The sequence below is a fragment of the Lacerta agilis genome, chromosome 8 (assembly GCF_009819535.1).
Source record: "Lacerta agilis isolate rLacAgi1 chromosome 8, rLacAgi1.pri, whole genome shotgun sequence".
In the NCBI taxonomy this organism is placed as follows: Eukaryota; Metazoa; Chordata; class Lepidosauria; order Squamata; family Lacertidae; genus Lacerta; species Lacerta agilis.
This window is the reverse complement of record NC_046319.1, coordinates 61,570,982-61,583,949: the sequence shown is the minus strand read 5'-3', so window position 1 is coordinate 61,583,949 and position 12,968 is coordinate 61,570,982. Positions and strand designations below refer to the sequence as shown.

Genomic DNA, 12,968 nt, shown 5'->3' with positions numbered 1-12,968 from the left:
GGTGGGATTAGCTCTGTCTCCTCTGTCACCTAAACTAGGGAGAAACATTTGCGGCAGGTAGAGAGAAGCAAGGGCACGCTCTTCTCCTGGGTAGGTAAGCAGCAGCCTCCCTCTTCTGCCCAGATCAAAGCCATTCCTGTCCCTGGCTGCCTCTCCCCAGGGTGGTTCTGCTACTCCACCCTGGCCTCTTTCTTTCCCAGATAAGGCTCAACCTCATCTTCAGGTTGCACCGCTCTGCCTTCAGGCGTAACCTTTCCTCCCGCCTCCCCCGAAGCTTGCAGGAGTGCCTCAGATTTCAGAGGAGCAGAAAAGCTGCCTTGACGTGCATCAACCTGTCTTCCGCACACTTTGCTTAGGCTTGCGCATTTCCTGGATCTTCTCTCCCCGTCCCACAGCATGCCAGCAAGAAGGGTTAGGGAACCCTCTGGGTGCCACCCCATTCCCCCTCCTACTGCCCAGGGGGTCCGGGGTGCGGGGAGAAAGAAAGTGAAGACCAGAACTACAAAAGGTAGGTGTGAAAGTGAACTTTTTATTGGGGAAGAAGACTGTAGAAAACCACCTCAGTAACACCATGATAACAAGAGCCCCTCTTGAGATTGCTATTCTTAACCCTCTCAGAAGAGTTCCCCCCGTCCTGCCCCCCTGCTATCCCTGAAAAGGCCCACCACCTCCATCTTCTTACAACAGGATGCCCTGAGTGAGAAAACCCAGCAGATTTATTATTTTTTAAAGGGGGCCGTGAGAAGCAAAGGTGACAACTCTTGCTTAATTCTGTTCAGCTGCTACTTTGGCAACTTTACAACACAAAACAAAACAAAAAAATTCTTTCTTCCACTAAATATATGTATACACACATATACATTCAGATATCTCTGTCCTCCATGACAGGTCAGGAAGACTCTTGTGTTAACCAGGTGCTAACCAGATAGATACAAGAGTTAATACAAAGCAAGGAGCTCTGGGTTGCAGGAAGAGGTCACATACCAGGAAGTACAGAGGCCAGGAAATAGCAATGCCCCTCCAAAAAGCTGCCACATGAGAGTTAGGTAAATGCTGAAGTCCCATTTGCGCATGGATCAGTCCCCTTTTGCTATCAAAATCCAGCTGGAGCTCCCAGGAGCTGGAGAAAATGAATCTTATAAAAATAGGATGGGTTGGGAAAGTGGGACGTTGGGAGAGAGACAGTGAGGATGCAGGGGAGACAATGAGTTACCGTCGTTCTGCAGTCTGCAAAGTTCAGTTCTTTGGCTCTTCACCAGCCTCTCCCCCTTCTTCTCCTGAGCACTCTGCGGTCCATAATGTGAGGTTGTCCCTGAGAAGCTGCATGATGAGGGTGCTGTCTTTGTAGGAGTCTTCGCTGAGCGTGTGGAGGTCGCCCATGGCCTCGTCAAAGGTGGTTTTGGCTAGCTTGATGGCCTCTTCTGGGGCATTGGCGATCTCATAGTGGAAGACTGAAAAGTTGAGGGCGAGGCCCAGCCGGATAGGGTTCGTGGGCTGCATCTCCTTCTTGCTGATGTCCATCGCCTCTTGGTAAGCTTTCCGTGCATTGTCGATGATCTGCTTGCGGTCATCCCCAGTGGCCACCTCGGCCAAGTAGCGGAAATAGTCACCTTTCATCTTCAGGTAGAAGACTTTGCTCTCTGGGTCGCCGGCTTTCTGGATGAGGTGCTTGTCCAGCAGCCCCAGGACAACGTTGCAGACATCCTTCAGCTCCTTCTCAATCTTCTCCCGGTATTCGTTGACCAGCTGGGATTTGTCGTCGCCTTCCTCGGTCTTGTGCTCGATGCTGGAGATGACCCTCCAGGCAGACCTCTGGCAGCCGACCACGTTCTTGTAGGCGACAGAGAGGAGGTTGCGCTCCTCATTCGAGAGTTCAGCTCCGTCCTCCACCACTGCCTTCATGAAGTCGGCCATGTCCTCATAGCGCTCGGCCTGCTCAGCCAGCTTGGCTTTCTGCACCTGGTGGTTCCTGGCCATCGTGGGGGCAATGGAAGGGAGTGCTGGGCAAGGAGAGAGATCAGGCAGCTACTCGAAGAGCCCTCAAGAGTCTCTGCTGAGTTCAGCTGCCGGGATCGGCTTTTGGCTTTGGCGTCTCAGCCTGGAGCAAGAACAAGGCGTGGTGAAGAAGCGCTCAATGAGCTGCCCTTCCCCCACTTCCTTTCCTGCAGCCTCTCCTTAAAAGGAAAGTGGCAGTGATTCACTCTTTGAGCAAGACGGTGAATGAATGCTCACCTGCCCAGGGAGGCAGAGAGAGAGACAGAGACAGAGAGAGAGACCCTGAGACCTCTTGGGCAAGAGATCACTTGTCCTCCTGACAGAGGCATCAGTGGACAAAAATGGGCCACAGAGCATGAGATCAAATAAAAGAGTGTCTGTTCCCCTCCAGGGGGCAGTGCACAAAAACCTAACCTGACCCACAAGTCCCAATCTTAACCCCTATCCATCCCCAGCATTCGCTAGCCAGCATTTTCCAGGGGATTTCAGTATGCCTACACACCATATATCTAATCACATTCCTCCTCTCAAAAAATCATGGGAACTGTAGTTTTTCCAAGTGTGCTGGGAATCCTAGACCTGTGAGGGGGTAAACTGCAGTTCCCAGAATTGTTGTAGTTGTTGTGTGTGCTTTAAATGTGTGGCATCTACACACCCAGTACTAACTATGTGAAATTGCCTCCCTTCCGAACATGGGACCAGTTTATATGATCAATGGAACAGGTCCACAGCGGTTACTGTGGCTGATATACTGTTCTTGTTTTATTGATGTTTTACACTGGATTTTTATTGTGATTTTATGGCTGCATGAGCCATTTTTAATTAGAGAGCAGTATATATAGTAAATTATTTTAACAAATTAAGCTTTCCCTGAAATGTACCACAGCAGAGGAGAAGGGGTGCATGTTTGGATAATCTGCCATTAAACAAAAGCAACTCCACCCTCCCGCACACAGAAAACATTAAACTTGGCCTTCTTCCTGACACGTAAGTTTGGCGTATGTGGGGGTTTTATCTGGGGGCGGGAGGGGTAAGAGCAGTATTCAAATACATGGGGGGAAATAAGCCACCTGCAAACTGAAGCAGTACTAACCAGGAACAGCTTTACTATTTAGGAACATAAGACCATTGGAAGGTGCCTTAGGCTGCATACACATCATACATTTAAAGTACACTGTTCCACCCAAAGAATCGTGAGAACTACAGTTTACTCCTTACAGAGATGCAATTCGCAACATCCATAACAAACTAGAGTTCCCAGGATTCTTTGAGACAAGTCATGCGCAGATGATACTTGGCTATATGGAGCAGTTTACGTGTGTTCAATATGTGTGTGCAAACTGTGCGGGAACATGCCAAACATGGACATGACCCCAAAACATCACAGAAAGGGACAGGGGCGGGGGCAGAACAGGGTGTTTGCAGGCTTTTTCAATGGTGCTTCAAATATATGCGATTTCACTTAAATGCACGGTGGCTTGGAATGTAACCCCTGCGTAAATGTTAAGTTGCCTGTAACTCAAAATGGCATATTCCCACCAGACACATACCCCACTGCTGCCTGCAAGAATTTGCTGATAGCCAAATATGGCTGTGCTCACCCCGCTTCTCCAAGTGGTGAGAAGCTCCAGGCTGATGCTCTTTGGGAGAAACTCACTCGATGTTATGGGCCCAGGAGTCAGCTTCACCTGCTGATCAGCAGCCTGAAGGAGCAGAAGGCAAAGTGACTTCACCTGCTGCTGACCAGCCTTCTTGCTCCTGATGAGAAACCAGCAGGCTCCAGCTTTCTCAAGCAGGCTTTCCAGCCTCAGTCAGCAGACCTTGTTGCTTCTTGTGACCTTGGACCCTTGGCTTTCTTGACCCCTGGATTGTTTGACTGCGTGAACTAAGATACTCCTGACTTTAGGACTGGACTGGACCTTGTATGAGGACTCTGTCTCCAGGCAAGTACCCCCCTGAGACTTGGCTGGTGGGCTTCTCCCTCTGCTGAGCTCTGCCATGGCTGGCAGCACAGGACTAAGACACTGGAAGCTTATTGGCAGACTGAGGTTGGTGGGGACACTGTCCCATTTGCCCTAATAGCCCAGCCTCCTGACTGTTCTGTTTTTAACACAGCTATTCAAGTTTACATAGGGATCCAAGTTCAAGGAACTCTGCATGTGATAGAACATAAATCTCCTTAGCTCAGTGACTTGCAGCTAATAGGAAGACAATAATACAGATAATCACCTAATGAGATCAAGATTTAGCTCAGAGGTGTCAAGCTTTTTGGCTGGAGTCGGTTTTCTTTTTCTGTGATATCTCCAAGAAGCACCTGCCACACCTAACAGTCACTTTGCAGTTTGACAGGGAGGAGTGGACTCCTCTTTGGAGAGGTGGTGCAGATGTGGCATCTGTTCACACTCGGTGATTGCAACCTCATGTGATGATTGGCATATGTGAATCAGTCACGACAAATCATCACAGGCCAAGGATCTCGCACACCTATCTTCGGAAGCTGCTTGTAGTCAATCAAATTACAGTCATACCTCGGGTTGCGCTCGCTGCGGGTTGCACCTTTTTGGGATATGGACGCGCCAAACCCGGAAATACCGGAACCGGGTTACTTCCAGGTTTCGGCGCTCGCGCAGAGGCACCACATCACGACCCGCACGTGCACAGATCACGTTCGCAACCCGAGCGTCCACTGTATTGGTTCATCTAGCCCAGTACTGTCTACTCTGACTGGTAGCAACTGCAGCTGCTGTCAGGGAAGGACTTTGGGACTGAGGTCCAAGGCCCAACTCACCAGGAGAGGCCCCAAAATGCAGCAGAATACAGTGGTACCTCGATTCTCGAATGTCTCCGTTGACTAACATTTCAGAACCTGAACACTGAAAAACTGGAAGTAAATGCTTCTGTTTTCAAACGCACCTTGGAAGTCAAATGGCATCGCTATGTGTTTTTCAATTTTCTCAGTTGAATTTGCGAACAGCCCTTTCCCCCCCCAGTTTTCGAATATTTTGGAACTCAAATGGTCTTTTGGAACAGATTACGTTCGAGAACCGAGGTACCACTGTAACTGGCTCACTGCATTTTGAGAGAGGCCCTACTCAGATCACTAATATTTATTATTTATACCCCGCCCATCTGGCTGGATTTCCCCAGCCACTCTGGGTGGCTTCCAACAAAAATCAAAATACATTAAAATATCGCACATTAAAAGCTTCTCTAAACAGGGCTGCCTCTAAACAGGGCTGCATATACACCATACAGTCGTACCTTGGATCCTGAACGCCTTGTGAGTCAAACGTTTTGCCTCCCACATGCCGCAAACCCAGAAGTGAGTGTTCCGGTTTGCAAACGTTATTTGGAACCCAAACGTCTGACGTGGCTTCTGCGGCTCCCGATTGGCTGCAGGAGCTTCCTGCAGCCAATCAGAAGCCGTGCCTTAGTTTCCGAACATTTTGGAAGTCGAATGGACTTCCGGAACAGATTCTGTTAGACTTCCGAGGTGCCACTGTACAGTCATACCTTGGGTTACGGCTGCTTCAGGTTGCGCATTTTCGGGTTGCGCACCACGCCAAACCCAGAAGTACTGGAACGGGTTACTTCTGGGTTTTAGCGCTCACGCATGTGCAGAAACACTAAAAACGCGCTTTGCACATGTGCAGAAGCACCGAATCATGACTAGCACGTGCGCAGACACGGCGCTGCAGGTTGCGAACGCTGCAGGTTGCAAATGTGCCTCCCGCACGGATCAAGTTTGCAACACGAGCGTCTACTGGTTATTTAAAGCACATTCTCTTCCCCACCACAAATGTTGCATGTGCATCAGGAAGCAGCTGAGTGCCTAGCCCAGTGCCACACAGTGTCAATGGCCACAGCTCCTCCTCTCCTGCGCACTCAAGAGGAGCCTGCCACTGATACTGCACCACATTTGGCTCAGCGCTCAGCCTCCTCTGCCCCCTCAGTATTGGGAGTGGGGCTGAGCCCCTGCTAAACAATATGGAGGGTGCTGAAGACACATCAGCCCTAAGGAGTTGGTGCCTATGGTGTACAACATTGCACAGGATCCAGCCATATACACTGGCTACATAAAGTAACATATAGTCAGCAGGGGTAGCCAATGTGGTGCCCTCCATATGCTGATGGACTCCAATGCCCATTAGCACTAGCCAGTATAGCCAATGGCTAGGAATGCTGGGAGTTATAGTCCAGCAACATATGAAGGACACCATGTACACTGATCTACACTAACTGGCAGCATCTCTCCGGGATTTCATACAGAAGTCTTTCACAGACCGGCTTGGGGATGCTGAGGAACGAACCTGGGACCTTCTATATAGCTACAAAGAGACTTCAACAAACATTGCCCATACATTCTCCTCTTTTCTTTGCCATGCTCCACATTAGTCTCCATGAAAGTACAGAAAAAGTTTCACTCTCAGAACTAAACCTGTTGCCACTTGCCGAAAGACTTCTCATTTCTTCTGACACTGCCAAAAAGACAGACGGGAGAAAGCCCAAATGCATGACAAATTCCTTGCACTGCTGAGTGTTTTTTGAGCCTAGGGTGATACATCCCAGGCTAGCATGAGGAGAGGATGGGTGCGGCTGATAGCTCAGTTGCTCCAGCTTGAGAAGGTGAATTGTTCCACCAGGGGTGACTCATTGCTGATCTACGTTATGTGGTCTGAGCAAAACTCCCCCGTAGCATCTTAGCACAGTGACACAGACAGCACTTTTCTTTTCAACTCAAGTGACTGGGTGGTGCAGGGAGATTCCTAAGGTGAGGGAGGAAAATGGGTCAGGAGCCCTGGAACACACCCAGACAAGGGCCTTGTAGCAGGATAGTGGAATCGGATCCATTAGGCTAAATGGGGTACTGCCCCAACAACTTCCATTCTAGTCTTAGCCAGCCCACCTGCCTGACTTTGTGCAAGCCTAGGGGGTGTCCTCCTCCCCAGCCTCAGTTTTGCTCTAGCAGAACTCAGCTGGGAGGATGGGGCATAGCTGTCAACTTTCCCCCTTTTTAAAGGGAAATTCCCTTATTACGAATAGGATTCCTCACAAGAAAAGGGAAAAGTTGACAGCTATGGGATGGGGACAAAACCAGAACCTGGTGGCTCTGCCTCTCATTGGCTCTGGTGCCATCTGCTGTTTGGGCTCCCCATATTCAGCCCCGGCAATCACAGCGGGCACCAACCAGCACTGTAGGAGGGCTGTCCACTTTTAGAGCACAGGAAGGAGAGGGCCTTGTGAACCATTTGGTGCAACCTTTGCTCAAAGCAGGGGATCCAGAGCTAGAGCAGCCTTTTACAGATGGTCAGAGGCAAACATAGGGTCTCTTGCACCCTTGGCAAGGAGCTGTATCGGCGCTCCCCCCTACACCTGTGACAGCAGGTAATGACTCTTGGCCTTTTTTTCTGTAAGACAGCCCACCAAGTATTTGAAGAGTGCTATATGCTGTATGCCAAGAACACCTGATTTATATGCAGAAGGCCCCAGGTTCAATTTCTGACCTCTTCAGTTGAAAAAGCAGCAAGTGATGAAGGGGGATGACGACACTCTGCCTGAAAAGCTAGAAATCTGCTGCCAGCCCATATAGATGATGGGTCATGGGTCTGACTCAGATCCATATATTGCTATTTGGTTGTGCAAGGAAGTTGGCCTGTTTTAGGGACGGGGCATTTCCCCAGGATTCCAATCCTAATAAATTTTAACTGTTCGGAAGCGGTGAATTCTTTCCTCAAACTAGCAAAGCTGTTGGGACTTGAAGGGGCTGCATTTCTTGTCAAGGGGTCCCTGTGTTTTCATTGCTTGATCGTACACAGCCTTTTATAGGAAGGGTGGTAATAGAAATGTTACAGAAAGGAATAGCACCGGAAAACAAAATAATCTTGTGGGAATCTGTTATCAGATTCTGCACTAAGGTGGTTCTTGAGCTACAGTTGCAACCTCCTCACATTCCTGCAGGTTCTTAAGGGAGTGTCTTGTATCACATTGCAGAATCGCAGTACACTTAATTATATGCTTGTGTGGCACTTTTTCATGACAAACACAGTGCTTCTGCTGGCATTAGCAATGTCCCCAAAGTTTGTGACTATGTTTGTTTGGGAGGTTGAATTTCCAAGCAGTTTTTCTGGCATTGGTGGTGCTGGAATACAATTCCCAGGAGAGAACACAATCTAATGAGCATGAGGGTGGTACCATCAGTGCAAATGTGCCATTGCAAGCCAGGTGAGAACTCTTGGAAAACAGATGAGTGTTTTCTAATCACTCGCCAAGAAAGCTCATGATTCTTGAGTCAGCTATGAATCTAAGGGGAGTTTGCCTACTGCTGGTCAGCATACTGATGTCATGACTAAACCACCGAGAAGCATTTTCAGCTCATATAAGATGGCTGTTGCTCTCATTCCCAGCAATGGTCAGCCTGCTGCCTCCCGAAAGCCTAAAAGCAGGATGTATCCATCCTTAAAGAAATCAGCCCTGAGTGCTCACTGGAAGGACAGATCCTGAAGCTGAGGCTCCAATACTTTGGCCACCTCATGAGAAGAGAAGACTCCCTGGAAAAGACTCTGATGTTGGGAAAGATGGAGGGCACAAGGAGAAGGGGACGACAGAGGATGAGATGGTTTGACAGTGTTCTCGAAGCTACCAACATGAGTCCGACCAAACTGGGGGAGGCAGTGGAAGACAGGAGTGCCTGGCGTGCTCTGGTCCATGGGGTCATGAAGAGTCGGACACGACTAAACAATAACAACAAAATTGGGGGAGGAACCTCTGCAGGTATATTACCTCTGTGTAAAGATGTTCCATCTTCTCAGGGCTAACAGCTGTCCACATCAGGGAACAATACTTAGCATGTGTAAAGCGCTTTTGAACATCCAAAGCCTCTAAGGGCAGCCTCTGTGAGGAACTCATGCCCCTCCAGATGTTATTAAACTCCAACTCTTACCAGTCCCAGGTTGCATGGGCAATGCTCAGGGATGATGGAGAATTGTAATTCAGCTATACGTATCTGGAGTGCAACAGGCTACCCATTTCTGCTGTAAGGTAAGTCAATATCCTAGGGTTGCCATATTTCAAAAAGCACATATCTCTCCGCAAAAAATAAAAACACTCATTTGTTAAGGATGCTGGGAATTGTAGCTGTGATGCATAAACTATAGTTACAATGATTCTTCGGGGGGGGTGTGCTTTAAGAGACAGTAGATGAGAGATTTGAACCTCCATGGACAGTGACTTCCGAAGGCAGAGGAGTAACCTAGAGCCTTTTCGTCTCCCTCCACATGCTGTGATGACAGCAGTGACTTAACTGGCAATTATTGTGTGTGTGTGTGTGTGAGAGAGAGAGAGCTTTGTGTCCTTCCAATCAGAGGCCTGAAAGGCTGCCATAGGGTTGAGATAAATGCTACCAACTGGGCTCTGGCTTCAAAACCCACCTGCCCTACGAAACACATGCTTAACCTCAGGCAACCCAAAGTTTGAAATATGCACAAGACTTCTGGCCCATAAACATCGCTCCACTATCCTTGCCACTCCAGCCACCTCTGAGTTACACTTTAAACCATAAGCAACTTTTACTTTTACTTTATGCTGTAAATAACTAGATGTTCCCACACTTCCTCCCCATGGACTCCAGTACTCGATAATTGCTGAGGGCCTGGGTGAACCACTTTAGCAAATGCAGAGCACAGGTGCAGTATGTTACTGCTTTTAATTGCATTTTTCTTGCTGCTTTTATTTCATATGTTGTATTTCACTGTATTACAATTTGAACTCTTCACAGCCATGCTGTAGACCACAGCTTGGGAAGCCCTGCTAGAGAGGAAAGGCTCAAACTCACTGACAGGCTGGAATGTCAGACATCTGGGCGGGTCTTTGTGCCTTTGTTCCAAACAGTACAGAGCATGCTGCCATCATGCAAGAGAAGTGCCCATGCTGTCTACTTTCCAACCTAATGCCAGGGCTGCATTTAGGAACGTCTCCACCCCCATCGTTCAGCCTGGGCACTGAGGTCCAGCGCCGAGGGCCTTCTGGCAGTTCCCTCACTGGGAGAAGCGAAGCTACAGGGAACCAGGCAGAGGGCCTTCTTGGTAGTAGTGCCTGGTCTGTGCAACGCCCTCCCATCAGATGTCAGATGTTTAGGGAAGTTTTTAATGACTGATGTTTTGATGTATTTTTAATATTTTGTTGGAAGCTGCCCAGTGGCTGGGGAAACCTAGCAGAACAAAAATACAGAGAAGGGGGTCCTGAACATAGAAAGCTTGACACAGAATGGTTGTCAAACTTTCCAGTATCCTTCCCAGATTTCTACCTCCCCCCCAGCCAATTTTTGCACATACAGCAACATAAATGCTGCAAAATAAAAAGGTAAAGTAGGCTGTCTCAGTACGTAGAGAGCAGATGCAACCCAGAGCAGCAGTCTTCTTTAACACCTAAGTACTGATTATCTTGTTCCAAAGTTTAAATAAAAATGAAAGAGGGAGATCCGGGTTCCATTCATTTTTCTTGATTATCCAACCGTACATTACTAAAACAGACATTAGTCTTTGTCCTAGAGTCTGAGAAAGACTTCTGACTTAATAAGTATGGAGTGACATTGTCTTGCTTGTACCATAAAAATGCTCCATGTAGTGTAAAAATCCACCACAGCTGTCAGTTCCTGTACCATGTTTTCTCATTTGTGCAGGAGCCTCTCTACATTGTAAAGTAGGGGTGAGGAACCTGTGGGCCTGCAGATGTTGCTAGACTCCAGCCCCTATCAGCACCAGCCAGCCTGGCCAATGAGCAGGGATGATGGGAGCTGGAGACAGGCAACAGATGGAGGGACACAAGTTCCCCAGCTCTGTGGTACACAATGCAAGGGATGTGTGTGTGTGACAGAGAGAGAGAGAGAATATCATACAAAGCTGCCTCGTACCAGCTATTTATCCATCTAGCCTTTGCAGATTTAAGTCTAAAGAGTTTGCTGTTTGCAACACAGTCCACCACATCACACCATGTGATTGCAAGATCACAGGCAGAGTTAGGTGTATACAGTACTGCACTGCAACAGTAGTAGGCAGCAAAGAAAAATGGACAGCCCTGCAAAGTGGATGTTTCCATCAATTAAAACGCAAAAACCAGACAGTCATGGAGTAAGATAGGAGAAATTTTATTGTTACAAAAGTGAAAGGCATAACTGAATTTCAAACCCTACACAACTACACTTAAGGAACCGAAAGGGTTTGGTTTTGCTCTCTGTATAGAGCCGCCTGCCAACCACCCTGTTCCTTGGCCCTCACCTACCTGCAAAAGGTGAGGCAAGGCGGAATTCTGTACAGGAACTGTTAGATAAGCACTACAAAATACTGTTAATGGTTTATTTATTTATTTTTGGTGTGGAGGATGAAAGAGAGGAAATAGATCTAAAGGAATCCTAAAAACAAGTGAGCTTATTAGCAAGTTAAAATGCCGGAAGGTACAAATTCCTATCTGACTACACCCAAGGAGTGTGCACCTTCCCCCAACACTCAAAAGTTTGAATAAGCAGCTTAGATGTGGGTTTTCTAATCCACAGCCTATGCAAAATCCTGCTTTGCAGGCCGTATCAGCTACATTTGTGCATTTCAGCAGGGAAGGGTTGCACTCTGGGGTGATCTGGCTGCTTTCACCCTCGTGGGGCAGCCCAAGACAAAGGTTAGGCACAGCATCCTATATAGCAGGGCTGTGTACCACTCTGTGCTTAAGAAGGTAGAAGAAAAGAAAGTTCTGTATCATGAAAAGCTAAATTCCGCAGTGTATAAATTATGCAAGTTGACTTATTTACATAATCATTTAACAAATTTGCATATTTCTGTTTTTTCACCAGTGATGGGAAGGAGTGAAGGGTGATATAGAGAACCGAATCTCTACCTTGAGTCATTGGAAATCCAAGTCTGCTACCCTTCTGGCTTTGAAATTTCGGCAGAAACAGCACCTACACATAGTAAGCATATCTTTGTAACAATTAAGGTTTAGAACTTGCCCTTTTTAAAGAAAAAAAAAAGCATATGATTCTCAGGAACAGGAATTCTGCATCCATTACCACATTAAAACAAAATTGTTTTTAATGCTCCTGTGGAATCATATCACATCACACACAGACACACAGAGCCCTGGGTATTGGTTCACAGTTCTAATGCACCACGTCGCATTCAAACAGATGCAGGTTTTGACCAACTGCATCAAGTGGGAGCACATTAAACAGCTAGTGCAAACACAGCTTAATGGGCCCTGCTCTGCTGCAGCTAAAGACACCACATCAGTTCTTGACACCACAAGCAGATTGGGGCGGAGGGGAAATAAGAGGTGGGTGCCTTCAATTGACTAGAAAAGTAACACAATTATCTCCTAGAATCTCTGGAGCCTTGAGACATCTTTTCTGCAGAGCAAGACTAGATAAAAACTCTCCCCGGCCTTGATGTGCTTAGATGCTGGAGTCCATTTCCCCCCACCCACAAAAAAATAGGAACTCCCGTTATTGCACTCACAGCAGGTGGCATGTATGGCTTTAAGCTTCGAACCCTACAGACAGCAGGAGCACCTCTCCCTGAGGGTTTGGAGTAGCTTTTTCCTTGTGCATGTGGCATCTCCCTATACTTGCTGTGAAACGGGAAGAGATGCAGCGATATATTAAAAAATAATAATAATAAGATAGCCCTGGAGGGTAGAGAGGCACAGGTGGTGGCAATGGCTGTACTTTCAGATATTTGACAGAGCCTCTTGGGGTCGCCTTGGGTTTTGCCACGAGGCGCAGAGGGTCCTCAAAATCTCTTTTGTGCCCCGGACACACTGGATGTTCCCAAGCAGTGCAGGAAGGAGGGGAAAGAGAGAGAGAGAGAAAGAGAGAGGATTAGTAAAAGGAAACACCAGAGACAGAAAAAAGGGTGTGTTCACAGGAGTAGGTGCCTTCAGGCAAGCTAAAGAGGAGGAAGGGCGAATATCCTGGGAAATTAGTGCAGTTT

The 12,968-nt window shown here is 47.7% G+C and overlaps 2 protein-coding genes across 5 annotated transcripts in view; both read right to left on the bottom strand.

Annotated features, from left to right (window-relative positions):
- Positions 1–509: 509 nt before the first annotated feature.
- Positions 510–2,117, bottom strand: SFN (stratifin). The gene has a single exon (XM_033157854.1). It carries the CDS (start codon positions 1,975–1,977, stop codon positions 1,237–1,239), a length of 741 nt encoding a protein of 246 aa, XP_033013745.1. The 5' UTR covers positions 1,978–2,117; the 3' UTR covers positions 510–1,236.
- An 8,999-nt stretch (positions 2,118–11,116) lies between these two features.
- The window catches only part of ZDHHC18 (zinc finger DHHC-type palmitoyltransferase 18), a 33,766-nt gene continuing 31,914 nt past the window's right edge, over positions 11,117–12,968 (bottom strand). For 2 of the 4 annotated variants that reach the window (XM_033157850.1, XM_033157849.1), the window contains exon 9: positions 11,117–11,941. In XM_033157850.1, coding sequence (XP_033013741.1) covers positions 11,708–11,941 — 234 coding nt within the window. In that variant the 3' untranslated portion in view covers positions 11,117–11,707. Of the gene's footprint in view, positions 11,942–12,608; positions 12,796–12,968 lie in introns of those variants that run through there. The other 2 variants (XM_033157851.1, XR_004427186.1) reach the window with 2 other exon arrangements.